Source organism: Dermochelys coriacea, chromosome 28 (assembly GCF_009764565.3).
Source record: "Dermochelys coriacea isolate rDerCor1 chromosome 28, rDerCor1.pri.v4, whole genome shotgun sequence".
In the NCBI taxonomy this organism is placed as follows: Eukaryota; Metazoa; Chordata; order Testudines; family Dermochelyidae; genus Dermochelys; species Dermochelys coriacea.
This window is the reverse complement of record NC_050095.1, coordinates 6319054-6341487: the sequence shown is the minus strand read 5'-3', so window position 1 is coordinate 6341487 and position 22434 is coordinate 6319054. Positions and strand designations below refer to the sequence as shown.

The 22434-nt window shown below is 50.0% G+C and overlaps 1 protein-coding gene, 1 long non-coding RNA gene and 1 pseudogene across 2 annotated transcripts; 2 read left to right on the top strand and 1 right to left on the bottom strand.

The window, feature by feature from the left end:
* The first annotated feature begins 320 nt into the window (after window positions 1–320).
* On the top strand, window positions 321–5633 carry LOC119849394 (annotated as a pseudogene).
* A 2710-nt stretch (window positions 5634–8343) lies between these two features.
* Window positions 8344–8820, bottom strand: LOC122457770. Its single transcript, XR_006277444.1, has 2 exons — window positions 8753–8820; window positions 8344–8468 (listed from the first exon to the last, which is right to left on the bottom strand). It is a non-coding gene; the product is annotated as an uncharacterized LOC122457770 (long non-coding RNA).
* Window positions 8821–12666: 3846 nt separating this feature from the next.
* On the top strand, window positions 12667–19950 carry LOC119849420 (E3 ubiquitin-protein ligase TRIM39-like). The gene is made up of 3 exons (XM_038386523.2): window positions 12667–12832; window positions 16669–16728; window positions 18009–19950. Exons 1-3 carry the CDS (start codon window positions 12682–12684, stop codon window positions 18533–18535), a joined length of 738 nt encoding a protein of 245 aa, XP_038242451.1. The 5' UTR covers window positions 12667–12681; the 3' UTR covers window positions 18536–19950.
* The last annotated feature ends 2484 nt before the right edge of the window (window positions 19951–22434 follow it).

Genomic DNA, 22434 nt, shown 5'->3' with positions numbered 1-22434 from the left:
ACCACTTCCTTATCTACTTTTTCTACATAAGTCATGATTTTATAGACCTCTATCATATTTCCCCTTACCCGTCTCTTTTCCCAGTCTTATTAATCTCTCCTCATACAGAAGCCGTTCCATACCCTTCATCATTTGTGTTGTCCTTTTCTGAACTTTTTCCAATTCCAATATATCAATATCGGGGGAATCCTCCAAAGTGGCTCCTTTGATTCTGCTCTTTTCTAGCATTTGTCTCAGAGCCTCTGTCCCTGGGAGGGTTTAAAAGTGCCTCAGTGGGTCCAGTCCTGATGGGAAGGGCCGGGTCTGTCTTGTAATGAAGGGCTAGAGGCTACAGGAGAAGCGTTTCAGTGGCTGCTGTCGGCAGAAGATTTCCACCCCCGCAAAAGGCAGCGGCTGTGTCCGTGGGAGAAGCTCTCCTGAGCAACGTCAATTATAGCCAAGTAAGCCTGAGTGTAGGCCAAGCCAAAGTGACTGAGGGTTTTCCCAGTGTGGCAGAGTCTAGAGCATCTTTCTGCAGGGAAAGACCCTGGAGGGGAATCGGGGTGTGACATGGACTAACGCCCCTTCTGAAACCTCCCCAATTGTCCCTCTCACCCTGACAGGCTGAAGAATCACGTCCACTTTTCGCTCCAGATCATCCCATCTTCCAGGAGACGAGGAAGAGAACTGGCTGTGGTGTAGCCCGCTCAGGTAGGGGATTTTCAGGGAGCTGTGTGCGTGTGCGTGTGCTTGTGTGTGTGGTTTGTAGAGGGGAAGAGGCAGAAAATATATAGGGTGAGGCAGGAAGGGGACAGGATGTGATAAATCTGCTGGGACATGTTCACCTTGGGCCTCGTTTTCTGAACAGGCCCATTGGGAGGGAGTGACCATCCCCCCATTTCTGAAAGAGGAAAGGCCCCAAGGACAGGGCTGGGAAAACTGACTAGATTCTCGGTGCTGGAGCCTGGGCCCACTAGCCAGAGGCTACCGTGGAGTATGAAGGTGCTAGGATTCCTGTCCCTGTCCCTTGCTTAGAGCTCTGCTTCCTGTATCAGCCTGTGGCTAGCAGGTGTGTGGTAAATGAGAAGACCCTGCTCTCCTCCATCTGCTGGGAGGGACAAGGGGCTCTCACCTTCTCTACTCCGGAAGCCACCTGGCTCCTCTGAGCAGGGTGGGGGTGGGATTCTGCTTCTCCGGCCCTCCTCCTTCGTGACTAGTGGGATTGTGGCCAGGGCAGCAGGCACTGAGTGGAGGAACTGATGTTGTTTCAGATACCGGTGACTTTCGAGGTGGTGGCTGTGTATTTCACCGAGGGGAGGGGGATCTGCCAGACCCCGCTCAGAGAGCCCTCTATAGGGACGTCATGCAGGAGAACTATGAGACTATGACCTTGCTTGGTAAGGATTCCTGTCCCCTCATTTATTAAAAGCCGTTGGGTCAGCATTTCTGAATCTGGTCAGGCTTCTCCCTGCTTGGTTAGATTGTAGGAGGGTCGCATTGTCCACAGCTCTAGTGCGGGTGCATCTCCATTCCCCTTTCAAGGGAAAAGGGGAATCAGAAACCTAATGGACATGCTAATTCAACCCCATCTCCAGCTTTCAAGGGGCCAGAAGCAGGGTATTGTCCTGCCTGTATAATTTCTTCTTTATCTTCCTTCTTGGGACTAGCTCCATCTGTGGCGAGGGCTCTAGGTTCTGCAGGCTTGGAAATAGGCAGGAATTTAACACCCGAGCCAGGTGTGTTGTGTGTCCATAAGTCCCCCAGAGCACACAGATCTGGAGAACTCCTAGTGCGGTCATAACAACACCCCTGCAGACCCCAAGGGGTCTGAGTAATTCTAATCCCATGTAAGGTCAGGCTAAACTCAGGGAATGTTCCTCGTGACAAATACTCCACCAAGACTCCACGCAGCTTGACTATGCCTGATTTCCCCCGCTATGCAGGATTTCCCATTCCCAAACCTGACCTGATCGCCCGGCTGGAAGGAGGGGAAGAGCCATGGGTCCCAGATTTCCAGGCCCCCAAGAAAAGAGAGCTCCTGAGAGGCACCCACACAGGTGAGGGGTCAGGGAAACTGACACAGAAAGCATCTGGGACTCCCCAAAATGTGCCATGAGCGAGCGCCCTCAGTTCTGCCCCATCTCACCCAGGTTAGGGCTGAGGTCAGAGGTGTCGTATCATCACAGCAAATATCAGTCCCAATTTCCAATCCACCCTGTTAGCTGTCAGGAATCTTCTCCCTGACTTTACTTCCCTGGAAGTATTCGGATGGGATGTGGAGGCAGAATCCATTGTCTCAGGCTTGGATCTACACTACCACTTATGTCAGCGTCACTTTTGTCGCTCAGGGGTGTCAATAAACCAACCCCCCGAGCAACATGAGTTACACCTACATAGTCGCCGGTGTTGACAGCGGTATGTCAGCGGGAGAGTTTCTCCTATCGACTTAGCTACCACCGCTCGCCAGGGCTGGAGTAAGGCCTCGTCTACACTTCAGAGTTTTGTTGACGCAAGTGATGCCGACATACAGCCACCGCTGTAATTAAACCTCTGTGGCAGGCCCACACTATGATCCTTGTGTTGTCAGAGCGCATCCACGCTAGCCGCTCTTGCACCGACACAGAGAGCAGTGCACTGTGGGTCGCTATCCCACTGTGCAACTGGCCGCAGGGTGCTTTGGGAAGGGTTTGCAATGCCTCATGGTACAGGTAGAGTGTCACATCCTACTACACTAGAACCTCAGAGTTATGGAGACCTCCGGAACAGGGGTTGTTCCTAACTCTGAAATGTTTGTAACCGTGAACAAGATGTTATGGGATGCTCCTCAGGGCAGATGGCTGGGAGCAGGGGCTCACAGCTGTGCCTGTGAACCTCAGCGTCTTCACCTCCTACCTGTAAGTGGCTGCCCCATGTGTGGCGGGTAGGGGTGGGGACAGGCAGCCCAGATGTGCCTACCTGTAAGATGCAATACAGGCACAAGTACAGGATTTTCTGGGGTTTGTTTCTTTGTTTTTTGTCTCCACTGCTGCCTGATTGCGTACTTCCAGTTCCACATGGTGTCCAGTTGACTGGTCAGTCTGCAACTCCGGTGTTCGTATCTAGTGTAGATTGCCAGTCGCTTTTCAACTGAAGTGTGGGTGTGGGGGGCAGGGGAGCAGTGGACAGTGTGTGACAGGGAGTGTGTGTGTGTGTGTGTGGGAGGAGAGACAGAGACACTGTGTGTGTGTGTGTGTGTGTGTGTGTTCCTCCCCTCCCGCCACAGCAGCCTGCCCTGCCTGTCTGCCGCTGCATTCCTAGCGCCGGGGAGAGCAGGATTTCACATTAATGATGCTGTGATTCCCTCCGAGTTCTCCCACAGCCTCCTCTGCCCACAGACCAAGGAGATCCGCCTCTCCCCTGTAGTCCAGGCAGGAGTGTGTTTGCTGCCTTCAGGCTCAGCCGGCAGTAGTTATGTGAGCTCTGCAAGCTGAGGAATTTCAACACTTCCGGGAGCTTTGAAAGGGGCGGGGATGCATGTCTGCGTGGCTGGATGCTGGGCAGCGGAGTTCAGAACAGTGAGCCGAGCGGTCACAGCGGGCATCATGGGATGCTTCTTGAAGGCCAGTTATGGCGACATAATGAACATACTGTTTGCACTGATGTTTTGTCTCTCTAACTTTGCTGCAAAAAGCCCTATGCCTCTCGTCAAGGTGGGGGAGGTTTTGTCCCCAAAACTGGAGAGTTTTGCTGCCAAAAGTAGCGTTGTAGTGTGTACTCCTCCATTGTTTTGTCAACAAAAGCTGCCTTTTGCCAACAAAACTGTGTAGTGTAGACAAGTCTATCTACGGAGAGCACAGACAATGACTCCTGTCTGGATTGTCTCTCTCTCCCGGCAGGTGATGAGCGTGGGAGTGAGAACAAGGAGGAGAATCAACAGCAGAAAGGTCCTGGGAAAGTGGAACCACAGGGGACGTTCTTGAGAAGAGCTGAAGGGAGTTTTTCCCAGTGGTTGAAACAGGGAAAAGCCTGGGGAAATAAGGGCAGGGCAGGGAGGCAGCTGGAAAACCATCCAAGGAAGAAACCAGATGAATCCATTCCATGTGAGGGAGGATGCGTAGATCCCAAGGAAACCACAGCTCAGCAGACAAATCACAAGGAAGAAAAACCCTACAAATGTCTTGACTGTGGGAAAAGATTCAGTGTGAGAACAAGCCTCACTACGCATTGGAAAATCCATACAGGAGATAAACCCTATAAATGTTTGGACTGCGGGAAAAGTTTCTATCAGAGCTCACACCTTATTACACATCAAAGACTGCACATGGGAGAAAGACCCTATAGATGCCTTGAGTGTGGGAAAAGTTTTAATGAAAGTTCATCTCTTACTAAACATGGGAGAATCCACACAGGAGAAAGACCCTACAAATGCCTTGAGTGTGGGAAAAGATTCAATTTCAGATCAGCCCTTAATGCGCACCAGAGAACCCACACAGGAGAGAAACCCTATAAATGTTTGGACTGTGGGAAAACCTTCAGTGAGAGCTCACATCTTATTAACCATGGAAGAATGCACACGGGAGAGAAACCCTATAAATGCTTGGAATGTGGGAAAAGCTTTCGTAAGAGGTCATCTCTTATTACACACCAGAGACTGCACACAGGAGAGAGACCATATAAATGCCTGGAATGTGGGAAAGATTTTAGTGAGCGATCAGCCCTTCTTACACACAAGAGAACCCACACAGGAGAGAAACCCTATAAATGCTTGGACTGTGGGAAAAGCTTCAGTCAGAGGTCACATCTTATTAACCATGGGAGAATCCACACAGGAGAGAAACCCTTTAAATGCTTGGAATGCGAGAAAAGCTTTAGTCAGAAATCATCCCTTATTACACACCAGAGACTGCACACAGGAGAGAGACCATATAAATGCCTGGAATGTGGGAAAGATTTTAGTGAGCGATCATCCCTTCTTACACACAAGAGAACCCACATGGGAGAGAATCCCTATAAATGCCTTGACTGTGGGAAAAGTTTCATTCAGCCATCCAATCTTATTACGCATCAGAGAATGCACACAGGTGACAAACCCCATAAATGCTTGGAGTGTGGGAAAAGCTTCAGTCACAACTCATACCTTACTAGACATCAGAAAATCCATACAGGAGAAAGACCATATAAATGCTTGGACTGTGGAAGAAGTTTTGCTCACAATTCAGGCCTTATTGTGCATCAGAGAATCCACACTGCAGAGAAGCCCTATCTATGCTTGGATTGTGGGAAAAACTTCAGCCACAAATCAAACCTTACTAGACATCAGACAATCCACCTGGGAGGAAAGACCATATAAATGCCTAGATTGTGGGAAACGTTTCATTTAGACATCAACCCTTGTTACACACCAAAGAATACTCACTGGAGAAAGACCCCATAAGTGCTTGGACTGTGGGAAAAGTTTCATTCAGATCTCGCACCTTATTAGACACCAGAGGATTCAGGGCCGTCCTTAGGCATATGTAGGGCACCTGAAAATTTGGGGCACTCCTGGGCCTTAGTGTCCACCTATCTGCCTCTTCCTATCCCTGTTCTGACCCTCCCTGCAGGCACCCACCGCAGCTGGCTGCTGCAGCTTTGTGAGTCTTCCTCCGGAGGGGATCTAGTAACTTAAAAGTGAAAAAGCCTTCCAGCCTGCCAGACCTATTAGCACAACACTGAAACTGTTAAAGAGCCATTCAAGGGGTAAAGAAGCCATTTAACAGGCATTTGCCAACCCCCAGGTATATACTGTCAGTTTCTGAATTTACTGACCAAAACAGTTGTGCATGACTGTAATATTTACTCAGAACATGTCAGTCTACAGTTTAAAATTTGCTTTAAAAATATTTCATTAGTGTGTTGGTGAAGTTTATAAAATCACATCTCTAAAAAAAAATCCTTGCATAGATTTTTAGATGCACAATCTGAGTAAAAAGAAAAGAGTACTTGTGGCACCTTAGAGACTAACAAATTTATTTGAGCATAAGCTTTCGTGAGCTACAGCTCACTTCATCGGATGCATCTGATGAAGTGAGCTGTAGCTCATGAAAGCTTATGCTCAAATACATTTGTTAGTCTCTAAGGTGCCACAAGTCCTCCTTTTCTTTTTGCGAATACAGACTAACACGGCTGCTACTCTGAAAACAATCTGAGTATTCATCTTTAGCCTTAAATGCTTGGATCTTCAGACATATAGTTTTTTAAATAAATCCTTCAAAAGACCCCCCCTTATCTAAAATACGCATGCGAGTCCGGGCTGCCATTGGGCATAGGGGCACCAGTTTAATAATACTGCATAGGGCCCCATAAATCCTAAGTTTCAGAGTAGCAGCCGTGTTAGTCTGTATTCGCAAAAAGTACTCCTTTTCTTTTTATAAATCCTAAGGACAGCCCTGAAAGAATTCATACTGGAGATAAACCTGATTAAATCCTCCACTGTAGGAAAAGTTTCACTGAGAGAACAAACCTTATTAGACGTCACAGAATCCACAAAGGCTATAAACTTCATAAATGCCTCAACTGTGGGAAAAGCTTCAGTAAGAGCTCAGAGCTTACCAAACATCAGAGAATCCTCAAGGGTGAGAGACCCTAGGAATAGCTTGACTAGATTCAGTCTGAGTTCACACATCAGTGAGCCACACAACAGAGAGACCTTGAATGGGCAAAGCTTCTAGGCTGCTCCCGTAATACCAGGCATCAGCAAATCCACACGGGGAAGAAAGCTCTCAGATGTCCTCAGGGTGGAAAATGGTCCAAGCGGGGCTAACATGGAATTGGGCATCCGAGACTCCTCCACCCAGTACGGAAATTCTCTCAGTGCCTGGCTAGGGCTGGCCATAGTAATAAGTCCATTTCCTGCTTCCCACACACACCAGGGGCATTTGGCTCCCAGGGATCCAGCTGCCCATCTCTGGGGTGAGGATACAACAGCAGCTGAGCAAGCCCCAGGCAGAAAAGGGGAAGCCCTGATCAGGCCCTCCTCCCTGCACCAGTCCTGGCTGCTGAGCTGATGGGCCACAGGTGGGTAAGGGAGAAAGAGAAACTCCTCCAGATGCTCCCTCTGCCTTGCTGAACTTCCCCCCCCCCTCTCCCTGCCCTTCCCAGACAGGTCCCCCTTCCATGGAGATTAGGAGAAGGACACTTGGGCCAGGCCTGACATTCACTCTATAGACACCGGTCTCACTCCCCTTCCTGTCTTCCACCAGACCCTGGGCTGAGCTCCCCCATGTACCTGGAGCTATTTCATGCAGATTTGGTGTCCCTGGGGGCTGGCAACTCCTCCCCTCCCCAAATCCCCCAGGGTGCTGGGTTCTGGGGGATCAAATACTGAGGGACCAGGAGGATGGGTTTTATGGAGGAAACTGGGGATTGAAGAATTGGAGCAGCTAGAACTAGGAAGCAGGGGAAACTGGGTGCTGGGGCTATCGAGTGTTTGGGGACTGTGGGATAAGAAGAGAGGGAGAGCATGGGGTACAGAGAAGTGCCGCTTCTTAACATTCAGTCCCTCGGTACCTTTGTGATGGGTTTCCCCAGGGTACAGCCTGGAACTGGGGTCCCCCTGAGCCCTCTGGCATACCAGTCTGGGCTCCCTTACTCACTGAGAAAGAGAGATTTTAAGTCATTATAAGTAGTGAGCATATAGATCAAAGCAGATTACCGTGAGAAATAAAACAAAACACAATCTAAGCCCTATAAACTCGACAGGATTTGAATCAAGCCGTGTCTCACCCAGAGACAGGAATTCTGTCCTGCCTGGGACCCCCTTCCCCAGTTCAGTCTTTGTTCCTGACGTGTTTTCCGGTGTCAAGTTGTAGGGGGAGAGAGGCCCAGTGGTGATGTCACTTCCCCCTTTTATAGCTTCTTGCAGGTGGCGTGAACGTCTTGTTTCAAGCCAAGGCCCCAGCAGGAGTCTGTGGAAAAGTACAAGCAACAAGATGGAGTCCAGTATCCCATGATCTAGTCACATGCCCTTGCGAGCTTCCATGAGTTCTAGCAGCCATTACTCATATCCTGACTGAAGTGTCCACAGGAAAGATCATCAGGTGAGGATTAAGCTTTGCCCATGGCCCGCTGTTTTTGCTGGCGGGCCATTCAACTAGAATAGGCCTTTCACAAAGTACTGGCTAGACTGGAGGTAGAGTATTTTGTGTTACCCAGGAGCAAACACATTTGAAATATAGATGCATAGTCAGCATTAATAACTCCAGATACAACAACGATACATGCATACAAATAGGATAATCATATTCGCCAAACCAGAACTTTTGCGTTGACACCTCACATGACGTATTTTGTACAAGGTGCACCATGATTACATCACATTCCTATCACTATGGTGAATATGGGGTCACGACCTTCTCCCTGGCCCCCTCCGCAATCAGAAAGCGCCACTGGACTCCCACAGGACCTTTTGTGGGAGGCCCAGAGATCCCACCACCTCTGACTCCTCAGCATCACCCTCAGAAGTTCTCTCTCTGGTAGGAAATGTGGGCGGGATTAGCCCGCGCATCCTTGTGACCCTCCAACAGATTTCCTAGTGTAAACTGACCCTGTGTATCTTATCTGTTCTGATCCCCCCATTAGCAGACTGATTGCTAGTCCCTGAGTTCCCCTTTTGGGGCCAGATTGTCTCATTCCCGGATATTCTCACGTTGCTCCAGGCCATTTATTGTTTGTACATTTTCTGCCTTATGGGCCAGAATTAACTAGATGCTAAAATAGCGGGAGCGGGAGCTGGGCCAGTAAAATGGTGTTTTACCTCCTGTGCTCTTTGAAGGCGATGGGGTGAGTCTGAGGGATGCTTAGGATCCACAGTTTGGTTTCTCTGATCCTTAGTCAGACTCCTGAGGGTTGAAGAAGAAAGTGTCACAGACCTGGGAGCGGGCAGGGGTACCCTAATAGACCTCAAGGCACAGTGTGACCTGTCCGAGCTTATAGCTCCTGTTTCCATCTATTGGTAAAATGGTTTCTGGGCTGCTTCCAGGCAAGTCCATATTTACTTATTTTTTGTCTTTCTTTCTCTTTCTTTTCTTATAATGATGCGAAAACTTTTGTAACTAATACAACCAAATAATGAGGCGAGAAGTAAAGCAGGTTTAGCCACTTCAGAAGAAAATGGGTATATTTATTTTACTGATTTTGAATCTTAAAAGACTCTCTGAGATTTCCCTTTATGAATGTGAAAGTGTTTCATAGCCCATCCTGCATTGTGGGTTTTCTCTCTTTGTGAAGGCCGTTTGGTCACATACTTCGATATTCACTTAGTGTGACAGGAGGTAGCTCAGATTTAGTGAGGACCTCACAAGACAAATGATCATTTGCTACAATAGCCTATTTAAATTTTGTTTTAACCTTTGTCTAACCCTTTGTATTGAGATATTTTGTGTTGTTTGAACACTGACTATGATCAATATCTCTAAGCACAAACTCTCCGGGTGAGAGCTTGATTCACACTCCGAGAGGCCGAGATTGAAACAGGGAAGGAGGTTACTGCCCAAATGATCCCTGCAGTGATGTGAGATACCATCAAGAGACGGAGAGGGCGGGAGATGGGGGAACAGAGCTGGGAAACTCCTGCATTTGCTATCAGAGCCAGGCCGCTGAGGCTGAGAACTGTGAACTCCCTGCATCAGAGCCAGAGACAAACAGGAATTGGCCTGTGAGTGTCATGTGAAGCTGCCCCTGAGCTCCAAAGGGCCATGAACAACACCCCAAGAAGAATGATGTGGGAAGGGGGGGCAGCGTCTCCCTATTATGAGATGACGAGGTTGGGCACAGGCAGGACGGGAGCCGGGGATGTCAGCAGACCTGGCCAGCCTTGAACCCAGGCTGACTGCCATCATTGAGGCCGGAGGGAGCAAAGGAGCCTGACAGCCCAGCCAGTCACTCCTTCCCCATCTATCACAGTGTCCTGTGTAGGGACGACAGAGACTGTCTCTGCCCCACTCACCCCACATTCATCCCTCCAACCAGAGCTCTTTGGGATCCCTGCTCTCGGGGTGTTTGCTTTTGTGCCTGGCTCCCAGTGTCTCTCATGGCTCCTCGGCACTTCTCTACCCATTTATAAATGTTCCTGGTTCATGCAGGCATTGGGCACGGCCAGGTGCTGGACTGGGGGTGAAAAGTCCTGCGTTGGGCTGGGCTGGGGCTGGGGAAAGGAGTCTGTCTTTTTTCGGCCTTTGAAATAATAAAGTAGAATTTAGTTTCTCCCACTCCCAGTGTCCTGTGTTTTGCATTAAATGCCTACCCACTCCAGAGCTAAGGTGAAAGGTAAAAGCAATGCAAACATGGTCTGGGATGGAAATACACAGTGAGGTCACCCAAACAACCTCATCCCCGTTATAGGCTCCTCAGACTTCCCACAGAGACAAAACTCACTCAGCTTTTGTGCCCCCTGCCCTGAGCCCAGTACAAACCTGGAAGAGTCTGACTGGGTTCACAGGGTCATTCACCTCTCCCTCACCCTGGTGTAAACCAGACATAATCCCACTGGAACCTCTTGTTCTGTTTACACCAGTGTGAAGTTGTAGGGAGAGGAGAATCAGACCTGTTAGCAGGAAATATACTCGCACACATAGAGAGAGACTCTGATCCCTGAGCTGGGTTTCTGCTCAAGACCCCTGTCCTCACAATCTTACCATCTGCCTGATTGTAGCTCGGGCACATTAAAATCAATGGGGCCATTAGCAGTGGTATGAGGAAAGGTGTGTACAATTTTGCAGGGTTGGGAATTGAGATCGCTAGGCTGGGGAGTTTCTCTCTGATGATCTACGGCCTGTTCCTCCTACCACAACTTTCCCCGTTTCATTCTTGTCTGTCTACGCAGTAATTATTTCTACTGATTCCGGGGTTATTTTTAATACCGTAGCGGCTAGAGGCTGCACCCATGCTCGAGGTCCTATTGTGCACGGTATTGTGTTATACATACACAGCGTGAGAGACAGCTCCTAAGGGAATGAGCTTCAAGTCTGAATCTACAAAACAAACCAAGTCATGATTCTGCAGGTGTCGGGAACATCTCCGTGCACTTTTGAACCAGGGTTTCAACTTCCAATGTGTGTGAAAAAACCAGATTTTTCTTTCCCCAAATTACAGCCCTTACAAGAGTGCAGAACACAGCCAGCAGGAATGACAAAATTGGCCTCTCCAGCTAGGGTGACCAGATGTTCTGATTTTATAGGGACAGTCCCTGTAATTGGGGCTTTTTCTTATATAAAGGCCTATTACCCCCCAGCCCCTGTCCGGATTTTTCACACTTGCTATCTGGTCACCCTATCGGTAGCCACAGTCAGCTGAGGATCTGAGAGCTTGGAGGATTCCACTCTGCACAGTCCCCTGGTTCCTCTATTTCTCCATGTTATTTCTCCCCCCCCCCCCGTTCCTCAGATGTTCTTGTTAACTGCTGGAAATAGCCTACCTTGCTTGTCACCATGAAAGGTTTTCCTCCTTCCCCCCCTGCTGCTGGTGATGACTTATCTTAAGTGATCACTCTCCTTACAGTGTGTATGATAAACCCATTGTTTCATGTTCTCTGTGTGTGTATATCAATCTCCCCACTGTATTTTCCACCAAATGCATCCAATGCAGTGAGCTGTAGCTCACGAAAGCTTCTGCTCAAATAAATTTGTTAGTCTCTAAGGTGCCACAAGTCCTCCTTTTCTTTTTGCGAATACAGACTAACACAGCTGCTACTCTGAAATCTGGTTCTTCTCTGATGCTGGAGGACTCCCATCTACACAGCTTTCCTCCTGGGTCATCTCTATGAGGGTGGAGAACTCCCATCTGCCCAGCCCCCTGGTCCCTCACATCTAGGACCCCTGGAAGCTCCTTCCCCCTCTTTTCCATATGCTCTGTGGTTATTAAAGTTCCTTTTAACTCCTACATATGTCAATGCAGCGTTAAAAAGAATTCTTCATCTTCCTTCCTTTTCAATTTCCCAGCTGCCCTGGTTGAGGGCAGTCCTGGGATTTGCTGCCCCACTTAGCGGGGTCACCCCAGCACCTGCAGGGACCTCACCCGCATGTCCCTGTGATGAACGCTTGGGGTTTACTATGAGGAGTTGCTGTGGGCTCTCTGGGGTGCTGCACGGGACCCTGGACACCGGGGGTTCCCCAGTAAGCTCTGCAGTGTGAGACAGGGCACCGAGACTGGGGGGTTTCTCTGCCTCATTGTAGGATCCTAGTGTAGACAAGGCTCCGGACCCCACAGCCACACTATCGCCGGGATGCCCATGAGCCAGGGCCCCCAAAACAACCAGGAGTCCGGTGGCACCTTAAAGACAAACAGATTTAGTTGGGCCTGAGCTTTTGGGGGTAACCCCCCCCACTTCTTCAGCTGCCACAAAGCCACCCACGCCCTATTTTGGGGACCACGGCAGGTGGCTCCTCACCTCATTTGTGGGAACTTTGACCCCGCCCCTCCTGGGGGTTCCCCCCGTGCCACTGTCCCGCAGCGCCTCCCCCTTTCTGACCCCCAGCTCCTGCACCCCGTCCCGGAGCCCGCCCTTTGCCCCGCTCCGCCCCCTGCTTTACCCCCCTCGGGACACGCTTTGGCCCCTGCACAAACTCTCCCCCCCCGCCGGGGATTGCAGGGAGCTGATCCGGAGCAGCGACGTCAGCATCAGCTACTGAGCCTGCTCCGGGAGTCCGTGCGAAGGAGCCAATCCGGAGGGGAACCGGATTGCGTCTGATGCCACGTGGGTCAGCTCAGCTGCTTCCTCCTCCGCCCTTCTGCGACCGTCCGGCTCGGCCCCACAGCACCCAGCTGGGAGGGGAGCCGGGGACCCCACTGCAGCCCCCCGGGCCGGGGGAGCACCCCAGGAGCGGCCGGAGCAGCAGAGGTGAGGCGAGGCGAGGCGAGGCTGGGAGGTGCTTGTGGGAGGAGGGACTGATGGGGGGCAGATGGGGGGGCGGTCACAGTTCTACCTCCAGATCTGATGGGGAGGGTGGGGGGCGAGGATTGATTTGAGGGTTGGGGCCAGATAAATGGCTGGGCAGGGGGCCGGGCAGATGTGGCGGGGGGGGGGGGTGAGAGCTTGTGCAGAGAAACAAAAATCACTTTACTTGCTACATGTGGGTGCGGAGCTGCTAATTCTCACCTACCCACTGGGAGGTTCAGACACCAAAAGGCACCAAACCCACAACAGAATCTTTTTTAAAAACCACATGGTTTGAGGGATCATTTTGCTGATTTTTGGCGGCTGACTCAGGAGTTTTGACCCCTCCAGGCTGCTACATTTTCCCCAAAGACTCTCCCAGGACCCCCCCCCCCCGGCATTTCAGCAAACCGCAGGAGTCAGTGTCAGGAGGGGGAAGCGCCCAGTGGGTGCTGCAGACGGGGGCTATCGCCAAGCTCGGGAAAGCCAGGTGCAGGGAACCCGGGGAGAAGTCTCCAGGGTGAAGCTCCTTGCACCCTGGGCCTGGTGTATTTCACAGACCCTGTCCCTCTAGACGGTGGGTGCAATTTCTGCCTAGCCCGAATCAGCCAGTGCTGGGAGGGGTCGGATACACACGTCTCCTGCCCTCAGTGCAGACAGGCTGCGCCACAGAGAAACCTCAGGCCGGCCAGAGAGCTGGGAAGTTCTAGGGGAGCGCCAGCTCCAGGGTTGGTAAAATTGAGAAGCCCCTCCTGTTTACAGGGCGACATTTCTTAGTGCTTGAACATCTGCACGGATACTCGGATTGCCTTGAAATCCGCTGTGCCTCATGGGGGCAAGGGATGGGGCCATGACCACATTAGAGGTCATTTGACAAAGGGGTTCTTAAAATATGGCCCCTCCCCCTGAAAAGTTTTTCTTAAAGTTGAGGGATTATCTGACAGATTTTTGCGCGCACTTGGGGACTCAAGTCATGGCTCCACTCAGACCCCGAAGGGTCTGGCTGCTCTTCACCCCCACTCGTGCCTGACGCCCATTGCTCTTAGGAGAAACAATATTAAAAATGTTCTATTCCATAAAGGGTTAAGCTCTCCAGAGCAGCTGGAGCCTAACAGGGCCGTCCTAAGGATTTTTGGGGCCTTACGCAAGACAGGAGTGCGGGAGGGGGTCGGGGGGACGACAAGGCAGCAAAGGATATCAAGATGCCCAGCCCGCCTCACGGTGGTGGAGAGTCACAGTTCCTTGCAGAGACCCCCGGCCCCTCTCCCTGATATGCCCTGAAGTTTGTCAGACATTTATTTGCAAAAACTTTATAGTCAGGGTGAGTCAGCTGTCCTGGTGAATACAACCTTAAATATTATGGAATACATGATGCAGCTCTTCTCTGTTTTACATTTTCTTTATCAGTATTTCTCAGCTGATTTTATATTTTAAATGTACTCTTAAGCCTTCATAAAAGTAATCGTTCCAGATGACTACCTATTTAACTCACTGAAACAAAGACATTATTTTAAAATAATCAGTCATAGCGGTTTAGTGTGTTCATAACCATGTTCACTGCTTTTAGAAAAAGGGCACACTCATTTACTTCGGGTGCTGTCCATCACAATAGACAGGTTTATGAAATTTCACCAACATCAAAAAATAGGTTTCCATAGATTTTAGGCATAAGAAAGAATTTTACATCTTACTAAGGCACTGATTTTGCTGGAGGGTTCTCTTAAAACTAATTCATCAGATAGTGAGAAGTAAAAGAATCTCATGCACCGCTACAGGCTGGGGACCGATTGGCTGAGCAGCAGTTTTGCAGAAAAGGACCTGGGGATTACAGGGGGATCTTCGGCTGTGTCTACGTTACCACTTTTGTCGGTCAAGGATGTGAAAAAAACCACTCCCCTGTTAGGATATAGATATTCAGGCCTGTCTGTGAAGGCCTATATTTTAAGAATCTAGGTGTATGTTTATCATTTAGCTAGTTCTAGAGGTATAAAAGAATCAAAATCACTGTCTGCCGGTATAAGGTCCTTCTCTTACTGTGACAGTCTGAGGCCCTGTGCTTAGGCTGAGATCTCTGGCTAAGCAACGGAGGCAGCCATAAGCTGGGAAGTGACCGGTCACCTCCTCACATCCCAACCTCGTCACATTGAAATCAGGTGCTATTGGGCTGTTAGGATACAAGGCACTGTCAGGACAGGATATCGCCTCCAGAGAAAGATGTTTAAAGAAAACTTAATTTATTAGCATCCTGTCTGGGGGGAAAAAATCACTTCTCAATAGTTGTGGTTATAAAACCCTCATTTCTGTATGTTTTATCTGTATGGCCCCCACTTTTCTATTGTTGTTTGTTTCTGTTTGCTGTATAATTAATTTTGCTAGGTGTAAGTTAATTGGTTAAAAATATGTTACAGTATGTTCGGATTGGTTAAATACATTTCAGGAAAATAACTGCTTAAGGTATAGATAAAAATCTTGCTATATAAATTAGGGGGAATCAGAAAGTAAGTTATAATTCAAAAATTATAAAAAAAAAAAACCATTAAATTTAAGCTTGTTAAAAGTTCATTCCAATAAACATCAGATTGTTTGCACCTTCAGACTTCGTGTATTGTTGCTCTCTGTTCATGCAAAAAGAACCAAAAAAAGTAAAAGGGTAAAAAAATAAGCCCTCTAACACCCCCCTGACCGACATAAGTGCCGGTGTGGACAGCACTCTGTCAGCGGGAGAGGCTCTCCTACTGGCAAAGAGCAGCTACATGGGAGATCTTGCTGCGGTACAGCTGGGCCAGCGTACAGTCCGTAGTGCCTTAGAGTCATCCTGGATAGTTCTCTGAAAACATCTGCTCAAGGTGCAGAGACAATCAAAAAAGAGAACAGAATGTTGGGAATCCTTAGGAAAGGGATAGATAACAAGACAGAAAATATCCTATTGCCTCTCTATAAATCCATGGCATGCCCACATCTGGAATACTGCGTGCAGTTCTGGTCACCCCATCTCAAAAAGATATATTGGAATTGGAAAAGGTACAGAGAAGAGCACGGACATGATGAGGGCTATGGAACAGCTTCTGTATGAACACAGGTTTAAAGAACTGGGACCGGGGAGTTTAGAAAAGAGACGACTAAGGGGGATGTGATAGAGGTCTATGAAATCCTGCGTGGTGTGGAGAAAGTGAATAGGGAAGTGTTATTCACCCCTTCACATAACACAAAAAGGGGAGGGGGGTCACCCAAAGAAATAAATAGGCGGCAGATTGAAAACAAATGAAAGGAAGTATTTCTTCACACAATGAACAGTCAACTCATGCTACTTCTCGTGAAGGCCAAAAGTATAACTGGGTTCAAAACAGAATTAGATAATTTCATGGAGGATAGATCCATCAGTGGCTGTGAGCCAAGATGGTCAGGGATACAACCCCATGGTCTGGGTGTCCCAAGATCTCCAGAAGCCAAAAGCATCTGACACGGGCCACTGTCAGAAGACAGGATACGGGGCTAGCTGGACCATTGGTCTGACCCAATGGGGTTGGTCTTATGTTCTTCTACAAATAATATTTCTCAAGCTGGTTGTGACGTTTGGTGGCTGTTGGTTCAGCAGCTTTGAGAGACCTGAATGAAAGAGGAAATACAAGTGCAAGGCTTCCCATTAATTAGTATCTGGCCTCTTTAGAAAGGGGTGTGTGTGTGTGTGTGTGTGTTCCTCTGTAATAATAAAAACATTATGTTGTCAGCTAATAGTGGCAATGTCATTGTAAATGTGACTGAATGAAATCTCATCTCTAGTATCCTTTTATTCCCTCCAGACACTCTGCCATCGGAAATGGAGAGGGACTGTTGGAAGAGGCTGTTGTCGTATACAAAGGGTGAGGGTTCAGGTGGTGGTTATATTTAAATTAAGAGAAAATTCACCCTATGAAAACATCTTTGTTAAAGTAGCCTGAACACACAACTCAAACACACACTGATCATCAGAAACATTGTCACTGACCAGCCCCCAAACACCTTATCTCAGCCCATCTGATTCCCTGATTAAGTTTTATTAAGGATCTCTGTGTGTTTGTTTTAATTAAAACACAGTTATGTCAGGTTGACCAACGGGCCTGGATACTAACATGGTGTGATAAGATCACTACGGATGGACGTAAGGTGACTATCCGGCTGGGCCACTTTAAAGATTTAGCTAGGGATTGATGTGAATGGAGTTTAATCGGCAAGGCGACCACTGCCCTTCGGGATTTGTCGTGATGATAAGTCAGTTGAGAGTGGGGATGTGGTTACAAAGACGACAGCATGAAATCTCCTCTTTTTTATCCTCCTCCCTCGTGGACACTTTGCCATCTGAGCTGGAGTCAAAAAGGGGAGAACCAGTCCGATCACACAGAAAGGGTGAGATTCTGGGTGGAGATTTTCTTGATATTAAGAGCAAATTCTCACGGAAACATCTTTCTGAACACGTTGATAAAGTAACTAGTCAAACACACCCTGTCTAACAATCAACACATCCTGCCTTGAGGAGATCCCAAGCCGACATAAGACAAACAGTCCTGACACCAGCCTCGTTGCTCGGTGCATGCTCACGACAGGGAACAGAACTGTTCTCACTCTCCGGCATCCAGACACCCTTAACTCTGCCCTGGGGTTCTGGGAGGCTTTCACAGGCCTGTTGTGTATTAAATCAAGAGGAAGGAGTGGAGTGAGGGTTCTTCTCCAGCATCCTCCCTTCCTCTTGGGCTGGGCTTTTTCCCATGCGGCTCACTTCTCTCGGGCCGGGCAAGGGGCTGCCTCACAGAATATTGACCTTACTCCCTCCGCTCTGGAGCGGCTCCTCCCCAATGCTATGTCTTCCCCTCTTCTCCCAGGACAAGGAAGGAAGGGCCAGGTGGGGGAGGGGGATCCTGAGGGGGTTTAAATCGGTGACCAGCCTCCTCCTCACTCCCTACCTGCAGATTCAGTCTCTTTCCTCCATGTCTCTACTGTTCTGTGTCTGGGTATGAAACGGTGGAATCAGTCAGGTGCCCGGGAGCTCCCCAGGATCCAGGAGTGTCCCGGCCAGAAGAGGGCTGCTGGGGAGTGTGAGAAATGGTCCCAGCCTCCCCCCGGGCTGGGCTCTGCCCCTAACACTCAGCTTTTCTCTCCCCTCCAGCAAGCGTGACTCTGGATCCAGACACGGCCCATCCCATCCTCGTCGTGTCTGAGGATGGGAAAAGTGTGAGACGAGCAGAGGCGTTGCTGGACCTGCCTGACATGCCGGAGAGATTCGACACATGTCACTGCGTGCTGGGCTCCGAGGGGTTCACCTCGGGGCGACGTTACTGGGAGGTGGAGGTGGGGAATGGGCAATACTGGGCTGTGGGAGTGGCCAGAGACTCTGTGAGGAGGAAGGGACGGATCAGCCCTAGCCCTGAGGAGGGGATCTGGGCTATGGGGATGCACGGGGTTAAGGGTCATTGTAAAATATACCATTTTTTCTCCTCCCCTGGCACCCAGTTGATCTCGTGGGATACCATAAAGAGGATAGGGGTTTCTCTAGATTACGAAGCGGGGCAGGTAGCATTTTTGGATGCTGATTGGAAGTCCCTGTTATTCTCTTTCCCTCCGGCCTCTTACAATGGGGAGAGGATCCACCCTTTCTTCTGGGTGCGGGGATCCCAGCTCAGACTGTGTTCTTGAGACAAGGGGCTGGGGAGATGGGGAGTGTCCCCCTGGGAATGCTAAAATGGGCTTCTCTAACCCCCAAGATCCGAACCCCAGTGTCCTTGGAGGACTCCCATCTCTCCGAGCCCCTGGACCTCCTCCTTTCCCCGGCAATGTCTCAGCGCGCCCATAAAGAGCCGGCTGGGGCCTGGGCAGAGAATCTCCTTGCAGCAGGTGTCCCCCAGCCCATTTCTCGCTGCGCTGGGTGGCTCTGGAGGACTCTAGCTGGGCTGCCCAGGCTTGGAACCAGCACCCCAGCGGTCAGACCCGTCACGGGGCCCCCCTTAATTCTTTGGGCCACGGAGCCCCTGGCTGGGTGACTTCTGCGGGGAGTGGAGTTTGGGGGTAGGAGGCTGAGTTTTGTCGGAGGCTGCCGGCGGGGCAGCTGCTGGGTTTCTGTGATGGGGTTTTCTGAGGAGCTGAAGGGAATTAGGCACCCAAATCCCCTTGTAATTCCCTCCCTGCCGCTCTGTTGGAAATCCCAGCTGTGCAGTGTAAACTCTTCTCCGAGTTCAGAGCAATCTGGATAAAGATCGCTACTTAAGACATCCTTGGGTTTTACGTCATTGGCGGCTGGCTCGTTAAACTCCCGCTCGCTCACGTAACTCTCCTTGCCAAAGCGGGTAGGCTTCATGGGGCTGGATGGCCCGGTTTAATGGATACCTTTTCAGTGGCAACGGGCCCTTGTGCCTACCTACTACTGCCCTGTGGTATCTCCAGAGGAAAGAGTGGGCCTGATCCTTAGTTACACAAACGCCTCTGATGCCACTCAGGCAGCGCAAAAGCGCCTTTACTACATTACTAGGTGTGTTACCGTAGCGGGTAGGAGTCCAAGTTACGGACCGGGACCTGGTTTGCTAGCGGCTGAAAGAAAAGATGTCCCTGCACCTGGCAGCTTCCAGTGCAAGGCAAGCGACCAGAGCTGGAGACAGGCAGACAGACAGAGAGGGAAGGGGATATTTCTCATACCAGAAACCCCCTCCCACGATGCCTCCCAACATCCATAAACCGCCACAGTGCCAGATGCTCTGCTGCATCCTCCATGCTCCTTTACGCTGTTCTCTGCTCCTCAGGGGTAGCCTTGGCTAACTATAAGTTTGTTTTTTATAAATAATTTTGAATAGCAACATTCATTTTAAGCCATTTTCTATTTCGATCTGTTTAGATGTTCACCCTTTTGTACAATTGTGGGTTTCAAGCATTTTCAGCTTTTCTCTAGGGCAACTTTCACATGGGAAGGACAGCAAATAAGAGGGGGTCAGACCATTGTTATTTCATGACAGACGCTGGCAGGCAAAACAAAGTGGAAGCTTTAGACCCTTTGAACACAACTGTACATTTGTGCTGTTGACAAAGTGAATCTTTTTAAAATCATACTTTTAAGTTCTCAACAGTCTTTTTCCTACTTCACCTTTCTTCATATTTGGATGATTAGCAGTGCAAATATTTTCCCAATCAGTTGGTATGTGTACAAGGAAATCGACATTGCCTGACAAAAATCACACCCTTTCAAACCAATTCAGATGCTGTCTTAGCCTCCACCTTTCCCAGAGTCTGGCTCCAGGGGAAGCTAACCCCCAGCCCCTCCCCTTGTGCCCCAGGCCCTGCCCCTCCCCTTCTGCCCCCATCCCTCCCTTCCTGGAGCTGCAGGTGGCCTCACCCCCAGCCCCGGGCGGCCCTCAGTCCCGGTGCTCATGTTGCCAGCCCCAAAGTGCCAGACAGGCAGCGTGGCCCAGAGTCCCTGCTGGAGGCATGCTGGCCTGGGGGCGGGGGGGCATGATAGGCTCCTTGGGGAGGCACAGCCTCCCCTTGCCTATGATACTCGCTGCCCATGTCTGGCTCACTCAATAACCTGTGCTCCTGCCTCAGTTTACCTCGAGCTGTGCTCTAGCAGCTGTGTTCTTAGGGTGCTGGGCACATTCACTGGCGGGGGTGGGGGGATGAGAATCAGAGCATTAGGGGCAAAGCTCAGCCCTGGTGTGGGGCTGGGACCATTTCTCACAGTCCCCAGCAGCCCTGTTCTGGCTGGGAGGGTCCTGGATCCCGGCGAGCTGTCTCTGTCCTGGGCCCTGAGGCTGAGCAGAGCGGTCACTGCAGTTCCTCGTTTCTCACTCAGTTTGCAGAGCCTTCAGCTCTCTGCACTCTCCAGTCCAGGGCTGGGGAGCAGAGGTGAAGTGCAGCATTGGGGAAAAGCCACCTAAGACCAGAGAGTACCTGGTGGTGGGGAGGGGAGCCAGCATCTGGGGGAGAGCATCGCCCCCATCCATGGAGCTGTGAGCAGCTCGAATGGCAGAGCCCAGTCCTGCCGGGGGGAAAGGCTGGATGTCGGAGATGAGCCATGGGGTAAAGGAGAGGGCTCTGCTGGGGTGCTCCATCGGCAAAGGGTTCAAAGCAAAAGTGGATGGGAATCTGGGAGGCAGTGACCATGAGTTGGTTGAGTTCAGGATCCTGACGCAGGGAAGAAAGGTAAGCAGCAGGATACGGACCCTGGACTTCAGGAAAGCAGACTTTGACTCCCTCAGGGAACAGATGGCCAGGATCCCCTGGGGGACTAACATGAAAGGGAAGGGAGTCCAGGAGAGCTGGCTGTATTTCAAGGAATCCCTGTTGAGGTTACAGGGACAAACCATCCCGATGAGTCGAAAGAATAGTAAATATGGCAGGCGACCAGCTTGGCTTAATGGTGAAATCCTAGCGGATCTTAAACATAAAAAAGAAGCTTACAAGAAGTGGAAGGTTGGACATATGACCAGGGAAGAGTATAAAAATATTGCTCGGGCATGTAGGAAAGATATCAGGAGGGCCAAATCGCACCTGGAGCTGCAGCTAGCAAGAGATGTCAAGAGTAACAAGAAGGGTTTCTTCAGGTATGTTGGCAACAAGAAGAAAGCCAAGGAAAGTGTGGGCCCCTTACTGAATGAGGGAGGCAAGCTAGTGACAGAGGATGTGGAAAAAGCTAATGTACTCAATGCTTTTTTTGCCTCTGTTTTCACTAACAAGGTCAGCTCCCAGACTGCTGTGCTGGGCAACACAAAACGGGGAAGAGATGGCCAGCCCTCTGTAGAGATAGAGGTGGTTAGGGACTATTTAGAAAAGCTGGACGTGCACAAGTCCATGGGGCCGGACGAATTGCATCCGAGAGTGCTGAAGGAATTGGCGGCTGTGATTGCAGAGCCCTTGGCCATTATCTTTGAAAACTCGTGGCGAACGGGGGAAGTCCCGGATGACTGGAAAAAGGCTAATGTAGTGCCCATCTTTAAAAAGGGAAGAAGGAGGATCCTGGGAACTACAGGCCGGTCAGCCTCACCTCAGTCCCTGGAAAAATCATGGAGCAGGTCCTCAAAGAATCAATCCTGAAGCACTTAGAGGAGAGGAAAGTGATCAGGAACAGTCAGCATGGATTCACCAAGGGAAGGTCATGCCTGACTAATCTAATCGCCTTTTATGATGAGATTACTGGTTCTGTGGATGAAGGGAAAGCAGTGGATGTATTGTTTCTTGACTTTAGCAAAGCTTTTGACACGGTCTCCCACAGCATTCTTGTCAGCAAGTTAAGGAAGTATGGGCTGGATGAATGCACTATAAGGTGGGTAGAAAGCTGGCTAGATTGTCGGGCTCAACGGGTAGTGATCAATGGCTCCATGTCTAGTTGGCAGCCGGTGTCAAGTGGAGTGCCCCAGGGGTCGGTCCTGGGGCCCGTTTTGTTCAATATCTTCATAAATGATCTGGAGGATGGTGTGGATTGCACTCTCAGCAAATTTGCGGATGATACTAAACTGGGAGGAGTGGTAGATACGCTGGAGGGGAGGGATAGGATACAGAAGGACCTAGACAAATTGGAGGATTGGGCCAAAAGAAATCTAATGAGGTTCAAT